We start from the raw sequence: 22,321 nt of genomic DNA, 5'->3' as shown, positions 1-22,321 counted from the left end.
GAGATATGATTCAGGCTGGATGCTATATTTAAGGGTACCATTCCCTATCATGGAAAACAAGACATGTTGTCCCATAATTCAATAATACCTCTCAATAGCATGGGCCCTTCATGACCTCACCTCTCATTTTATGAAAGTTCATATCAAATCTTCTGAAATGATTGTCAATTTTGCTCATACATGTGGCTGCTGACAAAGCCTGGGAACCATAGCTGCCCAAGGGAATATTGTCCGAGGGTCAATTATGCCTTGAATGTGAATGAAATCCTATCACCTGAGGCTGGAGAACATGCCTTTCATAACATGTTTTCTGACCTATTTTGATGAAAACATCTCAGATCTCTGATCCAGATCCTGAGGCCAAGATTTTCCAGATGTATCCAGGGAGCATGACACAGAATGGGCAGAAGGAAACTAGGGGATATAAATATGCCCCCTGCAGTCTGTGACATTAATAACAGAGACACATAGAGCTGTGTATGTGTGATGTTTGTCTGCATGAGAAGCTGTGTTCACCTCTGCTAAGTCTTAGATTTTGGAAGACATGCGGAAGCTGTATGCTTTCATTATTTCCTTCTTGCTTCTGAAATGCTCTCTCATCTTGTGCAGTTTGACAGAACCCACCTGCTTTTGGAGAATAAAGCACAGTGAAGATGATGATGGAGATTTACGGACGGACTGTAATTTTATGATTTTCACATCTCAGGAACCTATGGAGGAAGATTTTTATAACGCTATCCTTGATTTTAAGTAAGTCATTGAAGTCATTAACTTCTTCATTCTTTCATAAATGTCATGTATTATCTGCGACTTTGTAGAGAAACTCTGAGGGTTTCTGTCCTGTACTTCCATCCATAACATTAGGAGAACTATAGAAAAATTTTCCTTTATTCATCATTAGTTTTAATATTTTCAAGTGTATTTCATTGTAGTGTGGTTTTCCTATATTATACTCCAATTCATTAAGCTGTAAGCTGAGAGGTCCAGCTTTCTCTTCTCTGCCTCATGGATCACCTTATGTTCAAAGTTGTTATTGCCCAGGGTCTCATGATCTGACATGAAAACACAATCTACACCCCTGGCATGAATTCAGAGAGAAGAGGCTGCACCACTGTGTCTCTTTCAGTATCAAGGGCCAAGAATTCTTCCATTAGCATGTATTCCTAAAGGTCTTTATAAAGAGGTTACTTAGTTTTAGGTCTTTTACAATAGGGTTATTTTTCATACATAGAAAGGTGTGTGATTGGTATACATGATTACATGTGGAATATTACATACATACTTGTGAATATACATATACATTGATTTAAAACCTATAGCAATTCCTAATGTCATTCTGGAACTGACACTAAATATGGAAAACATCAGCTGTAAGATTCAATGTCACCACAAATTTACTTTGTTTCCATTGTGCATATGCTCAGTTACTGATTTGCAGCATGATTAATGTGAGAGACATCATAAATATTCATATTAATTAGTGAGAACATGTAACATTAAGGAAATTTTAGGAGAGCTAATGTACTACTCATTGAAAGTGTTTCTCAGACATTTGATATTCCTCTGTTGAGAATTCTCTGTTTAGTTCCAAGCCCCATTTCTCAATTGGGTTCTTTGGTTTGGTGGTGTTTAATTTCTTGAGTTCTTTATATATTTTCGATATTAGACCTTTGTCAGATGTAGAGTTGGTGAAGGTCTTTTCCCGGTTTGCAGGCTGTCGCTTTGTTCTCTTGACAGTGTCTCCTGCCTTACAGAAGCTTCTCAGCCTCATGAGGTCCCATTTATTAATTGTTGACATTAAGGCCTGGGCTGTTGGTGTTCTGTTCAGGAAGTTGTCTCCTGTGCCAATATGTTCCAGGCTCTTGCCCACTTTTTCTTCTAAGTGACTTAGTGTCTCTGGTTTTATGTTGAGGTCTTTAATCCACTTGGATTTGAGTTTTGTGCAAGTGGACAAATATGGGTCCAGTTGCATTTTTTAAAACATAGTCATCCAGTTAGACCAGCACCATTTGTTGAAGATGCTATCCTTTTTCCATCGAATGGATCTTTCTTCTTTGTCGAAAATCAAGTGACCATATGTGTGTGGATTCATATCTGGGTCTTCGATTCGATTCCACTGATCAACCAGCCTGTTGCCATGCCAGTACCTTGCTGTTTTAATTACTATTGCTTTATAGTACAGTTTGAGATCAGGTATGGAGATTCCTGCGGAGCACCTTTTATTGTACAAGATTGTTTTCCCTATTCTGGGTGTTATGTTTTTCCATATGAAGTTCAGAATTGAACTTTCAATGTCTTTAAAAAATTGTGTAGGTATTTTGATAGGGATTGCATTGAATGTGTAGATTGCTTTTGGTAGGATGGCCATTTTTACTATGTTAATTCTCCTGATCCATGAGCAAGGAAGATCATTCCATTTTCTCATGTCATCTTCAATCTCTTTCTTCAGAGTTTTGAAATTTCATTCAAACAAGTCCTTCACTTGCTTAGTTAGAATAACTCCTAAATATTTCATATTGCTTGTGGCTAATGTGAAGGGTGTGGCTTTCCTAATTTCTTCCTCTGCAAGCTTTCATTTGTGTATAGGAAGGCTACAGACTTTTTTGAGTTAATTTTGTATCCAGCCAATTTGCTGAAGGTGTTTATCAGCTGTAGGAGTTCTCTGGTGGAATGTTGAGGGTCACTTATGTAGACTATCATATCATCTGCAAATAGGGATAATTTGACTTCCTCCTTTCCCATTTGGATACCCTTGATCTCCTTTTGTTGTCTTATTGCTCTGGCTAGAACTTCGAGTACTATATTGAATAGATATGGAGAGAGTTGGCAGCCTTGCCTTGTTCCTGATTTTAGAGGAATTTCCTTGAGTATCTCACCATTTACTTTGATTTTGGCTATTGGCTTGCTGTATACAGCCTTTATTATATTGAGGAAAGTGCCCGGTATCCCCGATCTTGCTAAAACTTTAAACATGAATGGGTGTTGGTTTTTATCAAAAGCTTTCTCTGCATTTAAAGAGATGATCATATGGTTTTTTATTTTCAGTTTGTTTATATGGTGGATTACATTGATGTATTTCCGTATATCAAACCATCCCTGCATGCCTGGAATGAAGCCTACTTGGTCATGATGAATGATATCTTTGATGTGTTCTTGTATTCATTTTGCAAGTATTTTATTTAGTATTTTTCCATCGATGTTCATGAGAGAAATTGGTCTGAAATTTTCTTTCTTTGTTGAGTCTTTGTTAGGTTTAGGTATCAATGAGACTATGGCCTCATAGAATGAATTTGGTAATGTTCCATCCCTTTCTATCTTTTGGAGTAGCTTGAAGAGTATCGGTATTAGCTCGCCCTTGAAGGTCTGGTAGAATTCTGCACTGAAGCCATCTGGCCCTGGGTTTTTTTTGGTTGGGAGACTATCAATGATTACTTCAATTTCTGTAGGGGAAATGGGACTATTTAGCTGGTTTATCTGTTCTTCACTCAACTTTGGCAAGTGAAATTGATCAAGAAAATCATCCATTTCCCTTAGATTTTCAAATTTTGTGGCATATATGCCTTCAAAATAGGATCTTATGATTCTTTGTATTTCTTCAGTGTCTGTTGTTATGTCTCCCTTTTCATTTCTGATTTTGTTGATTTCAATACTGTCTCTCTGCCTTTTAGTTAGTTTGGCTAATGGTCTGTCTATCTTGTTGACTTTCTCAAAGAACCAGCTCTTGGTTTTGTTGATTCTTTGGACTGTTTTCTTAGTTTCTAATTTGTTAATTTCACCCCTGAGTTTGATTATTTCCAGACGTCTACTCCTTTTGGGTTTTTCTGCTTCTTTTTTTTCTAGGGCTTCCAGTTGTTTGTTAATGTGTCTATGTGCGATGCTTCCGATTTCTTTTTAAAGGCACTTAGTGCTATGAATTTTCCTCTTAGCACTGCTTTCAATGTATCCCACAAATTTGGGTATGTTGTTCCTTCATTTTCATTGAATTTCAGAAACTCCTTGATTTCTTTCTTTATTTCTTCCCTGACCCAGGTGTCATTTAGCAGAGAGTTGTTTAGTTTCCACATACGTGTAGGCTTTTTGTTATTTCTGTTGTTGTTGAATTTCAGCCTAAGCCCATGATGATCTGATACGATACAAGGTATTATTTCAATCCTCTTGTATGTGTTGAGGCTTTCTTTGTGAACTACGATGTGATGATCAATTTTGGAGAAGGTTCCATGGGGTGCAGAGAAGAAGGTATATTCTTTCTTGTTTAAGTGAAAGGTTCTATAGATATCTGTTAGATCCATTTGACCCATGGCATTGGTTAATGATGTTATTTCTCGGCTTAGTTTCTGTTTCAATGACTTGTCCTTCAGTGAGAGTGGGGTGTTGAAGTCTCCCACTGTTACATGTGTGGGGATTGATGTGTGGTTTAAGACTTTTTAGCAGATCTTTTACAAATGTGGGTGCCCTTGTATTGGGAGCATAGATGTTCAGAATTGTGATGTCATCTTGGTTGACTTTACCTTTGATGAGTATGAAGTGTCCATCCTCATCCCTTTTGATTAATGTTGGTTGTAAGTCTATTTTGTTCGATATTAAAATGGCTACGCCTGCTTGCTTCTTGTGACCATTTGCTTGGAATATTTTTTCCAACCTTTTATCCTGAGGTCATGCCTATCATTATGGGTGAGATGTGTTTCTTGAATGCAGAAGAATGTTGGATCCTGTTTATGCACCCATTCAGTTAGTCTGTGTCTTTTTATTGGAGAATTGAGACCATTGATGTTGAGAGATATTAATGACCAGTTACTGTTAGAGTCTTAATTTTGATATTGGTTACAGTCGAGCGTTTGTGTAGTTGTGTTTTTGCCATGGTATAGTTATCTATTTCCTGAGTAGTTTTGGTTGTAGCTTGACCCTTTGGGATAGAGTTTTCTTTCTAGTACCTTCTGTAAAGCTGGATTTGTGGATAGGTACTGTTTGAATTTGTTTTTGTCATGGAATATTTTGTTTTCTCCATCAATGGTTATTGATAGTTTTGCTGGGTAAAGTAGTCTGGCCTGGCATCTGTGGTCTCTTAGGGTTTGCAGGATCTCTGTCCAGGCCCTTCTGTCTTTGATGGTCTCTGCTGAGAAGTTGGGTGTAATTCTGATAGGTTTGCCATTAAATGTTATTTGGCCCTTTTCCCTTGCAGCTTTTAATATTTTTCTTTGTTCTGTATGTTTTGTGTTTTGATTATTATGTGACGGGCAGTTTTTCTTTTCTGGTCCATTCTATTTGGTGTTCTGTAGGCCTCTTTATGTTTATAGGCATCTCTTTCTTTAGATTGGGGAAATTTTCTTTTATGATTTTGTTGAGAATAGTTTCTGGGCCTTGGAGTCTGATATCTTCTCTTTCTTCAATGCCTATTATCCTCAGATTTCTTCTTTTCATGGTGTCCTTAATTTCTTGGATGTTTTGTGTCAGGAGTTTTCCAGATTCACTTGTGTTCCAGACAGTAGGGTTTCCTCTTGGCTAGATGACGCAGGTACTGGTGTTTGTGTGCCTCACAGTTCCCTCTGAGACCAAGAGCTCAGTAGCTATATACAAGGTATGTGGCTTGTCTTTGGAGCACTGGCCTGTGCCTGCAGGGCCCCAGAAAATTTTCTGTGGACTAGCTGGGTGGCATGAGGCCAGACCCACACATGTTCCAACTAGTGTAGACCCATCTCCCCTGCACATCACCAGAACCTGTGCTTTGTAGTTCAATATTCAGTATTTAGGTTGTTCTGGTGTCACTGCTGTCCTGAATAAACATGGTCTGTGTTCAGTGCTGCTATCTTGGATTCCCCCCTATATTGAGGTTTTTAATCTACTTGGACTTTAGTTTTGTGCAGAGTGATAAATATGAATCTATTTGCATTTTTATACACATAGATATCCAGTTAGACCAATACCATTTTTTGAATATGCTATCTTTTCCTATTGTGCGGTTTTGGTTTCTTTGTCAAAAATCAAGTGTCCAGAGATGTGTGGGTTCATTTCTGGATCTTCAATTCAATTCCATTGATCAACCAGCCTATTTATATGCAAGTACCATGCTGTTTTTATTAGTTATGCTCTATAGTAGACCTTGAGATCAAGGATGGAGATTCCTTTGGAAGATCTTTTATTGTATATGATTAGTTTAGCTATTCTGCATTTTTTGTTTTTCTCTATGAAGTTTAGAATTGATCTTTAAAGGACTTTAAAGAATTGTTTACGTATTTTGGTACAGATTTCATTGAATATTAGTTGCTAAGATGACCGTTTTTTTTCTTTCCACCTTTTTAATCTAGCTCTGTATATTTGTATCCTTTTTAACTATTATTATTATTTATTCATATTACATCCAGATTTTAATCCCCTCATTCTTATCTTCCTGTTCCCACCCTCTATCCTTTTTTCATTCTACTTCCTTTCCCACGATCTCTGACAGGTAAGGTCCTCCTCCTTCACTGTCTGACCACAGCCTATCAGGTCTCATCTGAATAGACTCCGTCCCATTCCTTTGTGTTCTGGCAGGACCTCTCATCTAAGGGGCAGTGATCTAATTGACGGCACTTGTGTTTTTGTCAGAGGCAGTCCCCTGCTCCCTATCCGCATTTGGAGAATGAGATGTCCATTGGCTAAATCTAATCAGTGGGTCTATGTTCTCTGATTGTCATGGCCTTGGTTGGTTCAGTTTGTGTGGGGCTCCTGGTTCCAGAACTTCCAGCCTTGACTGTCTCCTTGTGGATCACCTGTCATTCCATCCCTAGTCTTTCAATTCCCAATTGTCAATAGGAGACAACTTCCTGAGCACAACACTAAGAGCTGAAGCTCAAAGATGAACAATTAATCACTTGATTTATTTCCAAAGTGGTTGTACAAGTTTACACCCCACAAGCAATGGAGGAGTCTTCTTTTCTCCACATCCTCACCAACATTTGCTGTCACTGGAGTTTTTGATCTTAGCTATTCTGACAGGTGGAACATGGACTCTCAGAGTTGTTTTGATTTGCATTTCATTAATGACTAACAATTTTGAACCCTTCCTTAAGTGCTTCACTGACTTTCAAGATTCCTCTGTTGAAAATTCTCTGTAGCTCTGTACCACATTTTAAGTGGACTATTTGGTTTATTGCTGTTTATTTTCTTGAATTCTTTATATATTTTAGATAACAAGCCTTTGTCAGATATTGGGTTGGTGAAGCTCTTTTCCAAATCTGTGGGCTGTGGTTTTGTTCTACTGACAGTGTTCTTTGCATCATGAAGCCTTTCAGTTTCATGAGGTTCTGTGAAACCTCATGAACTGTGGGTCTTAGAACCTGGTGTGTTGGTATCTTATTCAGGAAGTTGTCTCCTGTGCCAATGAGTTCAAGGCTGCTTCCTACTTTCTTACTGGTAGACTAGTGTTCTTGGTTTCATTTTGAGGTCTTTGATCCCTTTTACACCTGAGTTTTGTGCAGGGTGATAAATAAAGATCTATTTGTGTTTTACATATGTACACTCCAATTATGCCTGCACTATTTGTTGTAAATGCTTTCTTTTTTTCACTGTGTGGTTTTGGATTCGTTGTAAAAGAAGTCAAATGTCCATAGGTGTGTTGGCTTATTTATGGGTCTTTGATTCAATTCCATTCATCAAGAACTCTGTTTCTATGTCAATACCAGGAAATGCTATAATATTACTCTGTACTTTAGCTTGAAGTCAAGGATAGAGATACCTCCAGAGATCTTTTATTTTAAAGGATTGTTTAAGGTAATTTGGGCTTCTTTCATATTAAGTTGAGAATTGTTCTTTCAATGTCTGTAGATAATTGTGCTGGTATGTTCATGGGAATTGCTTCAAATTTTTTTCTCTTTTTTTAGATTTTATTTTATTTTTTAATTTTTAAATTATTTTATTTTTGTACATGTATATTTATATTATTACACATATATACAATAGATTACCTATGGCAAGAAGAACCATGACACAATCAGGAATCATATAAATGTTACATTATTAGTGTTTTGGCTATTTGTATTTGACAGCCTTGAAGTAGACATCTTTTCTATCTTGGTGCACCTAAATTTCTGAATGTAAATCAGTCTTCATCACATCTTGTCATTATCAACTTACAACACTTACCTAGACCTAAAAACATCTTAACCACTAAACAATTAAGCTTCATTGTAAAACTAAGCTACCTGGTCTTCAACTCCCCCAGAGACTTGAGAAGGAGTAAACTTGATTATCTGAGTATGCTGGGAGTGCAGGTTAGGAGCTTTCCAAATGTAAAGATGACAGAGACAGTTTTCTACCTGAATAGTCACCCAAACCTCTCTGTAACATTGGAGCATCTTCTTCAGCCTTCTGGCACACTATGTCTTACAGAGGCATGAACTATTGAGGATTTGCTTACCCAGTCTTGGCAGAGTTTGGCTGTCGACTCTGCCTGCATCCAAGCTTGCTCATTTTTTAGGTAGAATTTTGTCTGTGGTAGAATTGAGGACCTCTTTCCAGTGGGTAGTTTGCCACATTTGAAGCCAATATCCACAAGGAGGTTTTTTGATCCTCATCATTTTCTTTGAGGTAGGCTGGGTGTTGCCAGGTGCTAACCTGTCTCGTGGTCAATGAATATTTAAAGTAATAAAAACAATTTTAAATGCCATATTCTGCATGTCTCTGGGATTTTGAAGATGTTGTCTTTCTATAGAATCATATCTATCTGCTGTACCTAAGATATATATTCTTTTGATAAAAGTAGACTAGCAATTGACATGACCATGATTTAATCTATTAACATTTAATTTGTATAACTTACTTCTCCTAAACAGCTTGATAGCACTTTCAAAGCATTGGAAGTAAACTTTGTTTTATAATTGAGTTATATGGGTACAATAACTCATTTTAGTTTAGAAATATATATATATATATATATATATATATATATACATATATGTGTATATATATAAAGTATGTATGAAGAATAATCTTACATTTGAATTCTATACCATTGTATCTAGAACTTATTTTGCATCTATATACAAAATTATATATCAGTGAATTAAAAATATCTTGTGAGTGACAATTGAGTTATTAAATTGAGGAGTAGATTCACTAATCTACTTTTTGTTCTATCTTCTCTTTACATTTCTATATTCCCTCTTCTTTCTTTTCAACTACCTTCTCCAAACAGGATGTCAATGTTCAGTATGTAGAGAGGGATGCATCCTGTCAAGTCTGATCCAATGTCAATATCTGGTTCTTTTGTTCTGAAAGAATATAATTTCTCACAAGCATTATACAGTTCTAAAATTATAAGCGTATGGAAGCTGTGTGTGTGTGTGTGTGTGTGTGTGTGTGTGTGTGTGTGTGTGTGTGTGATTCATGGAACAATTAAGGCTGGATTTCTGCTCTTTGTATGATCAGGAAAAGAAGACAACTGTAAATCTTCACTCATGACAAATGAAGAATGGCATCTAATAGCAAGTTATAAGGGTTCTTTAGTCAACAAGAATCATTGTGTATGCCTAGAAATGAGCATTTAAGCCAGTCTCAGAGCTATTATCATATGGTTGGATTAGCCATATGTTACCTACTTGTTCTGGAGTTTAAATTCTTCACATCCTGATTGTAGCCCCCCCAATTCCTCTCCCTCCCTCCCTTAGTACTCAGACAGAGGAGCCCTCTTCCCCTAATATCTGACCTCAGCCTATCAAGTCTCATCTGTATTAGTTGTAACCTTTTCCTCTCTAGCCTGGCATAGCCGTCTTGCCAGGGGGAAGTGATTTATGTTTGGTGGTCAGAGTGCATGCCTGAAGTAGTTCCTACTCTTCAGCCATGGGATCCACAAGGAGACTGTGCTACTACATCCTAGCAGTGGGTCTCGGTCCACATCATACATGCTCCTTGGTTGGTGTTTCTGACTCTGTTTTGTAGTATAGTTATCCTGTGTTATGTGGCTAATGTCTGATTATGAGCAAGTATATACCATGTGTGTCTTTCTGTGTCTGGGTTACCTCACTCAGGAAGGTGTGTTCCAGTTCCATCCATTTGCCTGCAATTTTCAAGATTTCCTTGTTTTTAGTAGCTTAAAAGTATTCCATGTGTAGATGTGCCAGTTTCTTTACCCATTCTTTGGTTGAGGGACATCTAGGTTGTTTCCAGATTCTGGTTATTACAAATAAGCTGATATGAACATTGTTGAGTAAATGTCCTTGTTGTATGGTGGAGCATCATTTGGGTATATTCCCAAGAGTGCTTTGGCTGGGTTCTGAGTTAGAGTTATCCACAATTTCCTGCTAAAGTATCAGATCGATTTCCAAAGTGGTTGTACAGGTTTCCACTCCCACAGGCAGTGGAGGAATATTTTTCTTTCTCCACATCCTCACCAGTGTGTGCTGTCACTTGAATTTTTGATCTTAGTCATTCAGATAGGTGTAAGATGGAATCTCAGAGTTGTTTTGATTTGCATTTCCCTGATGATTAGGGATTTTGAATGTTTCTTTAAATGTTTCTCAGCCATTTGATGTTACTCTGTTAAAAATTCTCTGTTTAGCTCTTTACCCTGTTTTAATTTTGTATATTTAGTTTTGTGGTGTTTAATTTCTTGAATTCCTTGTATATTTTGATATTAGTATCTTTTTTTCAGATATAGGTTTGGTGAAGATCTTCTCCCAGTCTGTGGGCTGTCATTTTGTTCTGTTGACAGTGTTCTTTGCTTTGCAGAATCTTTTCAGTTTCTTGTGGTCTCATTTGTTAATTTTTAAATCTTAGAGCCTTTGCTTTTGGTGTTCTGTCCAGGAAGTTGTCTTCTGAGCCAATGAGTTCTAGAATCTTCCTCACTTTTTCTTCTAACAGATGAGGTTTGTTAGGTTTTAAGTTGAGGTCTTTAATCCACATGAACTTTAACTTTGTGCAGAGTGATAAATATGGCTCTATATGCATCTTTCAGTTGCTTGGTTAGATTTATACTAAGATACTTGACATTATTTTTGGATATTATGAATGGTGTAATTTCCCTAATTGATTTATTAGCCTATTTGTAATTTTATACAGGAGGCCTAGTGATTTATTTGAGCTGATTTGTATCCATCCACTTTGCCAAAGGTGTTTATCAGCTACAGGAGTACCTTGGTAGAAATTTTAGTGTTACTTATGTATACTATCTTGTCATCCATGAATGATGATATTTTGACTTCTTCCTTTCCAATTTCTGTCCCCGTGGTCTCCTTTAGTTATCTTATGTTTCTAGCAAGGGATTCAAGTTCCATATTGAGGAAAAATATAGCAAGTGGACAGCCTTAATGATCTATCTATTGGTGAGATTGTGATGTTGAAGTCTTTCACTATAAATGTGAGGGATTTGGTGTGTGATTTAAGTTTTAGTAATGTTTCTTTTATGAGTGTAGGTGCTAAGGCCAGGTGTGGTGATACATGCCTTTAATCCCAGCACTTGGATCACTGTGAGTTCAAGGCCAGCCTGGTCTACAAAGCGAGTCCAGGACAACAAATGGTAACAGAGAGACCCTTTGTCAGAAAAACAAAAAACCAAAACAATGTAGGTGCTCCTTCATTTAGGCATAGATGTTCAGAATTGAAACATCATCCTGGCCTATTTTCCCCTGATGAACATGAAGTGTTCTACCCATGTCTTTTGATTAGTTTGGGTTGAAAGTCTATTTTATTAGATACTAGGATGACTATTCCAGCTTGTTTCTTTGGTATGTTCGCTTGTAATACCTTTTCCCAGCCCTTTACTCTAAGGTAATGGCTATCCTTATGCTGAGGTGTGTTTCTTATATGCAGCAGAATGATGGCTCCTGTTTTTGCATCCCTTTTCTTAGCCTGTGCCTCCATATTGGGGAGTTAAGGCCATCGCTGTTGAGAGATATTAATGATCAGTGGTTATTGGTTCCTACTTTTTTGACATTAGTATTGGTAGAGTGTGTGTGTGTAAGCTTCCTTCCTTTGGTTTTTGTGGATGTGAGAGTATTTATTTCCTTTGTTTTCCTGGGCAAAGTTACCCTCCTTGGGTTAGAGTCTTCCTTTTAGTATCTTCTGTAGTGCTGGTTTTGTGGTTAGGTACCGTTTGAATTTTTTAAAAAATGGAATATCTTGTTTTCTCCATCTATGGTTATTGAAAGTTTTGCTGTGTACAATAGTACTCTGTGTTGGCAACTGTGGTCTCTTAGTGTCTTCATGGCATCCATCTAAACCCTTCTGGCTTTCATAGTCTCTTTTGAGAATTCCTGTGTAATTCTGATATGTTTGCCTTTATGTGTACTTGACATTTTTCTCTTGTAACTTTTAATATTATTTCTTTGTTGTGTAAGTTTAGTGTTTGATTGTTATGTGGCAGGAAGATTTTCTCTTCTGTCTGAATCTATTTGGAGTTCTGTAGGCTTCTTGTACATTTATAGGCATTTCTTTCTTTAGGTTTTGAAAGTTTTCTTCTATGATTTTGTTGAAAATATTTTCTGGGCCTTGCAGCTGTGAGTCTTCTCTTTCTTCTATCCCTATCATTCTTACATTTGGTCTTTTCATAGTGTCCCAGAGTTTTTGGATGCTATGTTTCAGTAGATTTTTTTAGATTTAACGTTTTCTTTGATAGTTGTATTGATTTCTTCAGTCATATCTTTCACCCCTGAGATTCTATCTTCTGGCTCTTGTATTCTGTTAGTGATGTTTGTATCTGTAGATCGCATCTTTTTCTCTAGGTTTTCCATTTCCAGGATTGTCTTGGATTGTGCTTTCTTTGTTTCTTCTATCTCCATTTAAAGTCTTGAGTCCCTTTATTCTTCTTCCTTCTCCTGTTGGATAGTAGTTTCCTGTCTTTTGTCACTTTCTTTAAGTGATTTGTTCAATTATTTCATCTCATTCTTTGTGTATTCCTGTTCTCTTTTGAGAGATTTATTTCTCTCCTGTAAGGTCTCTCTTATTTTCATAACTTCAGATTTGAAGTCCTTTTATTGTGTGTAAGATGTAATAGTATCTCCAGAGCTCATTTTGGTGTTGAGAATGCTGGTTCCCAGTGGTATTAAATGATCTTGGGCATTGTTGCTTATGTCCCTAAGCTGACCACTTTCCATTGTGATGTCTCTGGTTGGAGCATGTGCCCATTGCCTGCTTACATCCTAGAATTTTCTGTGTGATTTGAGATCCGATACACTTCTGTTCCAGACTTTGGTGTCTCTGTTCAGTGCTAGAACCCACAGAGGCTGCTGATATTCAAAGCCATGGATCCCTTTGCAACCCAGGATTTCAAAAACTGCCCTTCATGGAGATGTGTGGTTATAGCCTTTGGAGGCTCTTCACTCCTTCTTTTTGCAGAGACTTGGGACATTTCTGTGGTTTTGCTGGGTGGCCTAAGACTGGTCCCAATCTTGCTCCACACAGTTTGGACTCCTTTCACCTGTGAGTCTCCAGTACTCATGTTTTGTGGTTCTCAGATTGGTCCTTAGGTTGCTGAATAGTCACTGTGTTCTTGCTAATCAAACAAGGAATGTGTTTGGCAGTGCCGTATTGGATAACCCCTCCGTCTTCAATTTCTTTCTTCAGAGACTTGAACTTTTTTTCATACAGGTCTTGCACTTGCTTGGGTAGAGTTTCACTGACATAGTTTGTGTGTGTGTGTCTGTGTGTGTGTGTGTGTGTGTGTGTGTGTGTGTAGCTATTGGGAATGTTGTTGCTTCCTTCCTTCCTTTCTCTGCCTGCTTTTCTTTGGCATAAAGTTGGGCTACAGATTTTTTTTTAAATCTGATTTTGTATCCAGTCACTTTGCTGAAGGTGTTTATCAGCGGTAGGAGTTAGTTCCTTGATAGTATTCTTTGGGTCACTTATGTATACTATCATATCATCTGTGAATAGCGAAAATTTGTGTACTTTCTTTCCAATTGGTATCCTGTTGATCTCCTTTCATTGTCTTATTGTTCTAGCTGAGATTTCAAGCACTATATTACAGAGATATGGAAAAAGTGGTAAACCTTTTCATGTCCTTGATTTCACTGGGATTGATTTATGTTTCACTCCATTTAGTTTGATATTGGCTATAGGATTGCTGTATATTGCCTTTACTATGTTTAATTAGATGCTTGTATCCCCGATCTCTCCCAAGACTTTTAATGTAAATGGGTGTTGAATTTTGTCAAATGCTTTTTCAGTATCTAAGGAGATGATTATGTGTTTTTTTGTTTAATTTTGCCTATATGATAGATTACATTGATGAATTTCCATATATTGAAACACTCTTGCATACCTGGAATAAAGCCTACTTGTTCATGGTGGATGAAACTTTTGATGTGTTTTTGGATTCAGTTTGCCAGTATTTTATTGAATAATTTTGCATCTATGTTCATAAGGGTAATTGGTCTGAAATTCTTTGTTGGGTATGCTTAGTTTTCAAGGTGACTGTGGCTTTATAAAATGACTTTGGTAATATTTCCTCTAGGAATAGTTTAGAGAATATTTGTATCAGCTCTTAATTAATGATCTAGTAGAATTCTGTGCTGAATCCATCTGACCCTCTGAGGATTTTTATTGTTGTTGTTGTTGTTGCTGTGAGATTTTTGATGGATGTTTCTATTTCCTTAGGAAATATAGGACTATTTAATTTAATTACTGTTTCTTGACCCAGTTCTGGTAATTGGAAGTTATCAATAAAATTCACTATTTCATTTAGATTTTCACTTTCAATGACATATAGGATTTTGAAATAAGATCTAATAATTTCTTGTTTTTTCCTCAGTGTCTGTTGTTATGTCTTCATTTTCATTTTTGATTTTGTTGATTATTCTACCTCTGCCTTTTAGTTAGTTTCCCTAAGGGTTTGTCTAGCTTGTTGAATTTCTCAAAGAACCAGCTCATTATTTTGTTGATTCATTGAATTGTTCTCTTTACTTGTAATTTATTGATTTTTTTAGCCCTGAGTTTGATGATTTACAGCCTTCTATTCCTCTTTGTTGAGTCTAATTCTTTTCCTTCTAGAGCTTTCAGGTGTGCTGTTAAGTTGCTAGTATGGGATCTTTCCAATTTCATATAAAGGTACCTAGTGTTCTGAAATTTTTTCTTAGAACTCCTTTCACTGTCTTCCATAAATTTGGGTATGTTGTGCCTTCAGTTTCATTGAATTCTAAGAAATTTTTAATTTTTTTGTTCCTTACCAAGATATTAATGAGTAAGGAGTTGTTCAGTTTCCATGAGTTTGTAGGTTTTCTGTTGTTTATGTTTTTGTTCAGTTTCAGCTTTAATCTATGGTAGTGTGATAAGATGCAATGGATTATTTTGATGTTTTTATATCTGTTGAGGTTTGTTTTATGACCAAGCATATGGTTGATTATGGAGAAGGTTCAGTGAGGTGCTGAGAAGAAGGTGAATTCTTTCATGTTTTGTTGCAATGTTCTATAGATATCTGTTAGGTCCATTTGATTCATGATGAGTAGAGTATAATCTTCATTATTTTTCCATTTAGTTTCTATCTTGATGATCTATCAATTAGTAAGAGTAGGGTGATGAAGTTTCCCAGTATTAATGTGTGTGGTTCAATATGTGGTTTAGGCTTTAATAATGTTTCTTTTACAAATATGGGTGCTCCTGCATTGGGATGTAGATGCTCAGGATTGAGATGTCCTCTTGGTATATCTTATTTGATGAGTATGAAGAGTCCTTCACCATCTTTTTTAGTTAGTTTTAATTGAAAGTATATTTTATTATATACTAGAATTGCTACTCCAGTATGCTTCTTGGGTTGAGTTCATTGGAGTACCTTTTTCCAATCCTCTCTGAGGTAATGCCTTTCTTTATTGCTGAGGTGTTTCTTGTATGCAGCAGAATGATGGGTCCTCTCACTGTTTTAACATCCATTCTATTAGGTTGTGTCTTGTTATTGGAGAGCTGAGGCCATTGCTGTTAAGAGATATTAATGACTAGTGGTCGTTAGTACCTGTCTTTTTTTAATGTTGGTATTGGAGGAGTGTCCATGTGTATTTCTTTTCTCTTTGATTTGTGGGTTATTATCCTTGGTGTAGTTAGCCTCATTGGCTTGGAATTTTCCTTATAGTGTCTTTTGTAGGTATAGATTTGTGGTTAGGTACTGATTAATCTTTTTGTGAAGGAAAATCTTGTTTTTTTAATGCACAGTGATTAAAAGTTTTGCTGAGTATAGTAGTCTGGGTGGCACTGTGGTCTCTTAGTGTCTGCATGGCATCCATAGAGGCCACTATGGCTTTCGTAGTTTCAGTTAAGAAGCCAGGTGTAGAAATTTGTGGACAAATGGATTGACCTAAATTATCATAATGAGTGAGTTCACCCAGAAGCAAAAAGAGACAAACGGTATATACTCACTTATATCAAAACACTAGTCCAAGGGATACGTCCCATGAAAAACTTTACTTACCAAGAAAGTGGGTCAGAGGAGAGGACATTCTATTGAGATTTTAGGCGAGAGTAGCATGAAAGAATGGGGAAATAGTAGGACCCACAGGGTCCTGGAAACCTACAAGAAGAACTTTATGACAGGCAGATCTGGGTCCTGGGGTCCTCCTCAAACTAAGGCACCAGCCAAGGAGAAATAGGCAGTAAACTTCGAACCCCTACCAAGACCTAGCCGAGCAACATGATATTCTCCACTGTTGAGTGGAGAGTGAGATCTGACTCTCACACAAACTCTGGTGCCCCTTTTCTGACCACGTCCCCTGGATGGGGAGGCCTGGCGGCACTCAGAGGAGGGATAGCAAGTTACCAAGAAGAGACTCGATATTCTTAGAGCATATATAGGGTGAGGAGGTTTCTCTCAATCACAGACATAGGGGAGGGGAGAAAGGGGGAAGTGGGAGGGAAGGAAGAATGGGAGGAAACAGGGGAAGGGCTAACAATCAAGATATAATATGAACAAATTAATAAAATAATATTGAAAAAAAAAGAAGCCAGGTGTAATTCTGATAGGTTTGCCTTTATATATGACTTGGCCTTTTTCTCTTGTAGGCTTTTATATTCTTTCTTTGTTGTGTACATTTAATATTTTGATTATTATATAGGGGGGAGAATTTTCTTTTCTGGTCCAATCTATTTGGAGTTCTTTAGGCTTTTTGTATGTTTATGGGCATTTCTTTCTTTATTTTAGGTAAATCTTCGCCTTTGCTTTTTAAAAAAGATTTTCTTGGCCAATGGAACTTGGAGGCTTCTCCTTCTAATTCTATTATTCTTAGGTTTGGCTTTTTAAATACGGTCCCAGGTTTCTTGGGTATTTTGTGCCAGGATCTTTTTAGTTTCACTGTTTTCTTTGACTGGTGTAATGATAAATTCAATTGTATCTTCTACCCTTGATATTCTCTCTTTCTTCTTCTGTTTTTGTTGACATTACTTGTGCCTGGTTTTCCTGTTGCCTTCCATAGATTTTTAACATAGATTTACTACTCATTGTGTTTTCTAATTCCCTCTTTAGGTCTTGAACAGTTTTATTTGTTTTTTCCATTTCTTTCTCCCAGTTGATTAAATTTTTCCTCTAATTCTTTACAGGTTTTATTCACTTCCTTAATCTTTTTCAATATATTTTCCTCCCCCCTCCCAATGATTTATTGTCCTCCTTCAAGGCTTCCATCACTTTATTCATGTCAGATTTAAACATTTCTTATGCTTTTTGAGTGTTCATAGCTCCAGGGCAGTCACTGTATGTGTGTGTCCCACATGGGCCAGGCAGTTTGGAAGCCAGTAGAGAGAGCGCTAAGCTGAAGGTTATTTGCTAGAGCTCCACTGAGGTCTTCTCAGGATGGTGGAAAGTGAATGTTTGAGCCTGCCCTCAGCTCAGCTCTACTAGATTCCTTGTCTTTGTATCAGTTGGGTCACGCAGGAGAGGAGCAGGCTGAGATTACTTCAAGCTGATATCCAATCTGGTGCCCCTCAGGCCTCCTTGGTACAATGGATAACATATGTTGTGTTTAAATCTGACTCATCTCTGTTGGTTTAGTTTGTGTGATCCAGATGGGCCAGGCTGGTAAGTATTGAGTTGGCAGAGAGAAGTCCAAGCCCAAAGATGCTGTTATGACTCACAGGCCTTCTCAGGCTGGCAGCTAATGTGGGTTGTGGCCAGTGCCCAGATCACATTTTTTTGTTAGTTTTCACTTTCCCAGGTGGTCCAGACTGATAAGTAGTGTGAGGGTGGAGAAAGATCCAAGCCTACAGCTTCTCAGAAGTATCACAGGCCTTATCCAGATAGCCAGGGAATGTGAGTTGTGGCTAACGTTGGACTCAGCTCTTCAGACTGAGTTTTGTTGTGCATATCCTCTGTTCCACAGGGGGCCTGCTATCCATTCAAGTATTTGAAGGAGTGTACGGTTCCCAAAGCTTTTGATTCCCAAACCAGGGGGACATCAGTCACAATGGGTGGCCAGGGAGCTGGTTCTGATCTTCCTCAACTCCTTCCCTTCAGTCAGTTTGGCAGTCTCTGGTCCTCTGCTCCCTAGACACAGTACACAATGGGCACCTGTATCTTGGTTAATGCATATACATATATATATATTACTACAGGATAAATTGCGATGACTTAGATATATGGATGAAGTCATGTTTTTTCATGTTTCTCTAGAATGAGAATTCTAAGACAAATACGTAGCAGACCAAATATCTAGGACTCTGTTCTAGTTCATGGATCAGATTCAGATATCAAAAAACTCTTTATGTACTTTTGTACAGATAGGCTCGTATCAGAATGTTCTATTTTGATGAGGGCTTAAAATGCTTTAGTCTTTAAAGATTTATTTTTCAATTGCCTTGTGTTAGGTAAGTTATAATTTGTATAGAAATTTAGAGAGATTATCATAAAAGATTCACTTCAATTGATTTGAAAATTTTATTTTTGCAACGTCCTCCATAATGATCTTGTATCTTCTTTTAGAATACCAACACGGAAATATGAGTTTTTTCTTGTGCTGCTTTTTGCTACTGATGAGATAAACAAGAACACTGACATTTTACCCAATGTGTCTTTGATATTTACCTTTCCTGTCAACATGTGTTTTAAAACATTGGAAATAATTGATGAAATGATTTCACCACAAAACAGTACACCAACATTTCCTAATTATATCTGTGGAATATCTATTTGTGATGTAGAACTTATAGGACCATCATGGACTACATCTTTAAAACTGTCAATTTATTCTAGAATTCCCAAGGTGAGGCTGCGTTATAAAAAGGCGAGGTAACAATTTATCTATGCCAATACCAAGTTATGACAGAGTATGAATGGGAAGCATGGGTTTGTGCATGCTGATCTGTATGTTTTGAAGAATTAAAGTATTGATAAGTCACTAAAATTTCTTCATATTACAAATAAAGAATGAAGTGGGGAAGTGGGGAAGTTTTTGCTTTACATTGTGGCTTGTCAGAAATATTAAATAATTTTATTGGAATTCTACAGGACATTTGGAAGGTGAACTTACTGTCCTTTACAGGAGTTATGGAAGGTGAGGAACACAAATTATACCTAAGAAAGAACTTCTAATCAATCTTACTCCTCACATTGCTTCTTCTGTTCTTCATCCTTCAGATTTTCTTTGGACCATTTCTTTCTATTCTGAATGACAATGTCCAGTTTCCCCATGTCTACCAGATAGCACACAAGGATACATGTTTGACCCAGGCCATGGTCTCTTTGATGCTTTATTTTTCATGGACCTGGATAGGTTTGGTCCTCTCTGATGATGACCAGGGCATCCAGTTTCTCTCAGATTTGAAGGAAGAGATGCAAATTAATGGAGTCTGTTTAGCTTTTGAGAATGTGATCCCAGATAATATGCAGTTATATGTGACAAGGGGTGTAATATATGAGAAGCAAATCCTGACATCCACAGCAAAGGTTGTTATCATTTATGGTGAAATGAACTCTACCCTAGAAGCCAGCTTCAGAAGATGGGTATATTTAGGTGTACGGAGAATCTGGGTCACCACCTCACAATGGGATGTCATTACATCTAAGGAAGACTTCTGCCTTGACCCCTTCCACGGGACTATCACTTTTGCACATCACCATGGTGATATTTCTAAATTTAGAAATTTTATGGAATCAATGAACACTTCCAAATACCCAGTAGACATTTCACAGATGAGACAAAAGTGGAATCATTTTAACTGTTCAATTTCCTGTACCAACTATAGCACAATGAATCCTTGTTCATTCAATACCTCTTTGGGTTGGTTATCACAACATGAATTTGCTATGGATCTGAGTGAAGAAGGTTACAACTTATACAACGCTGTTTATGCTGTGGCCCACACCTACCATAAAATCATTCTTCAACAAGTAGAATCTCAGCAAGTGGCAGAACTCATAGGAATATTCTATGACTGTCAGCAGGTAAATTATCTTACATTAATGATGCTTACATTATGATATTTTAATATAGCCCCACAAATGATCATATGAATTATTCTCTCATTAGAAGGATTTCTATACCTCAAAACTCCTCAATATAAAAATTGTAAGTGGATAAATGTATGGCACAAGATTACTATTAAATGGATGACAACATTTTTGCATGAAGATTAGTTATTTTTTGAAAATGTTTCTGAATATTTCATCATATGAGTTCAATAAGAGAAATAACAACTAAAATTTCTATTGTAAAGTTCTCACGTGATACCTAGAAGATAGTTTATTCCTCAAGAGAAAAAAATGTATTGATCAATGTCATGGATAATTATTTTTATGAAGTGTCAATTAATTATGCTGACAAATAATGACTAAAAGTTTTTTATTAAATGTATTTGTATTATACATACGAATACAATATTTACATGATTTACTCACCACCTATCTTCCATTCAGAAGCTTCCAGCCCTATTACTCTCTCCATTTTTATGGATTCTCCTTCAAAAAGGTTTGCAACACACACACACACACACACACACACACACACACACACACACACCACATTTAACATCAAGACTTACTTAGTTGGTGTTGTGACAGTTTTCCTACATGTAATGAATGTTTAGATCTCTTGCACTCTGTTACTCAATATTTGGTAAACATTTTCTGACCTTTTATGCCATAAAACAGAAATAAAGTAAAATATAATTTATTTACCCATGAGATAGCTTGTTTTTAACTTGATAAGATACCATCAAATAAATGTATTTTCTGTGCTATATATAAAATTTTTGAACATTCACAATGTCACTTGGCTTTCCTGGATGGGGATATGTAATTATCCAATGATGCATCTCATTCAGATGGCTTCTTTGCTGAAGAACATTGCATTTACTAACCCTATTGGAGAACTAGTAAACATGAATCTGAGAAAAAAAGTATGTGCAGATTATGACATTTTCAGCATTTGGAATTTTCCACAAGGTTTTGGATTAAAAGTGAAAATAGGTCGCTATTCCCCATATGTCCCACAAAGCCAACAATTGCATATATCTGAAGACTTAGGGTTGGCCATTGGAGGAGCACTGGTATGTACACATAACTTCCATTTTTCATAATTTTATGTTATAAAAGACTGTGGTATTGCAATGATGGCTTAGTTCTTTTTTGAAAACATATTTATTTATTTATTTATTATGTATACAGTGTTCTGCCTGCATGTACATCTGCAGGCCAGAGGAGGGCACCAGATCACATTATAGATGGTTGTGAGCCACCATGTGGTTGCTGGGAATTGAACTTATGATCTTTGGAAGATCAGTCAGTGCTCTTAACCCCTGAGACATCTCTCCAGCCCAATGGCTTAGTTCTTAAGAGCAATGGCTTTTTTTTGAGTGAAAAATATTTTTTCTCCTTTATTAATTTATTCTTGTTACATCTCAATGGTTATCCCATCCCTTGTATCCACCCATTCTTCCCTCCCTCCCATTTTCCCCTTATTCCTCTCCCCTATGACTGTTCCTGAGGGGGATTACCTCCCCCTGTATATGCTCATAGGATATCAAGTCTCTTCTTGGTAACCTGTTGTCCTTCTTCTGAGTGCCACCAGGCCTCCCCCTCCATGGGACATGGTCAAAGGTGAGGCACCAGAGTACGTGAGAAAGTCATATCCCACTCTCCACTCAACTGTGGAGACTGTTCTGTCCATTGGCTAGATCTGGGTAGGGGTTTAAGGTTTACCACCTGTATTACCCTTGGCTGGTGCCTTAGTTTGAGTGGGACCCCTGAGCCCAAATCTGCCTATCATAATGTTCTACTTGTAGGCTTCTAGGACCCTCTGGATCCTTCTACTTTGCCATTCTCCCATGCTTCTCTCATCTATAGTCCCAATAGGATGTCCTCCCCTCTGTCCCAGTTTCCTGGTAAGTGAAGACTTTCATGGGATAATGTGCAGAGAGAGGAACACTCCTTCATTGCTGGTGG

At 37.2% G+C, this 22,321-nt stretch overlaps 1 protein-coding gene across 1 annotated transcript in view; it reads left to right on the top strand.

Moving 5' to 3' along the window:
- Window positions 1-544: 544 nt before the first annotated feature.
- LOC311605029 (vomeronasal type-2 receptor 116-like) overlaps window positions 545-22,321 on the top strand; it is a gene marked incomplete at its 5' end in the record, with an annotated part of 31,033 nt that continues 9,256 nt past the window's right edge. The window contains 4 exons of the mRNA XM_084795330.1: window positions 545-750; window positions 18,863-19,142; window positions 19,517-20,323; window positions 21,202-21,426. Coding sequence (XP_084651456.1) covers window positions 545-750; window positions 18,863-19,142; window positions 19,517-20,323; window positions 21,202-21,426 — 1,518 coding nt within the window. The remainder of the gene's footprint in view (window positions 751-18,862; window positions 19,143-19,516; window positions 20,324-21,201; window positions 21,427-22,321) is intronic.

Source organism: Acomys minous, assembly GCF_964271855.1.
Source record: "Acomys minous genome assembly, chromosome: 9".
Lineage (NCBI taxonomy): Eukaryota > Metazoa > Chordata > Mammalia > Rodentia > Muridae > Acomys > Acomys minous.
The sequence above is the reverse complement of the archived record's forward strand: the minus strand, read 5'-3'. Positions and strand labels throughout refer to the sequence as shown.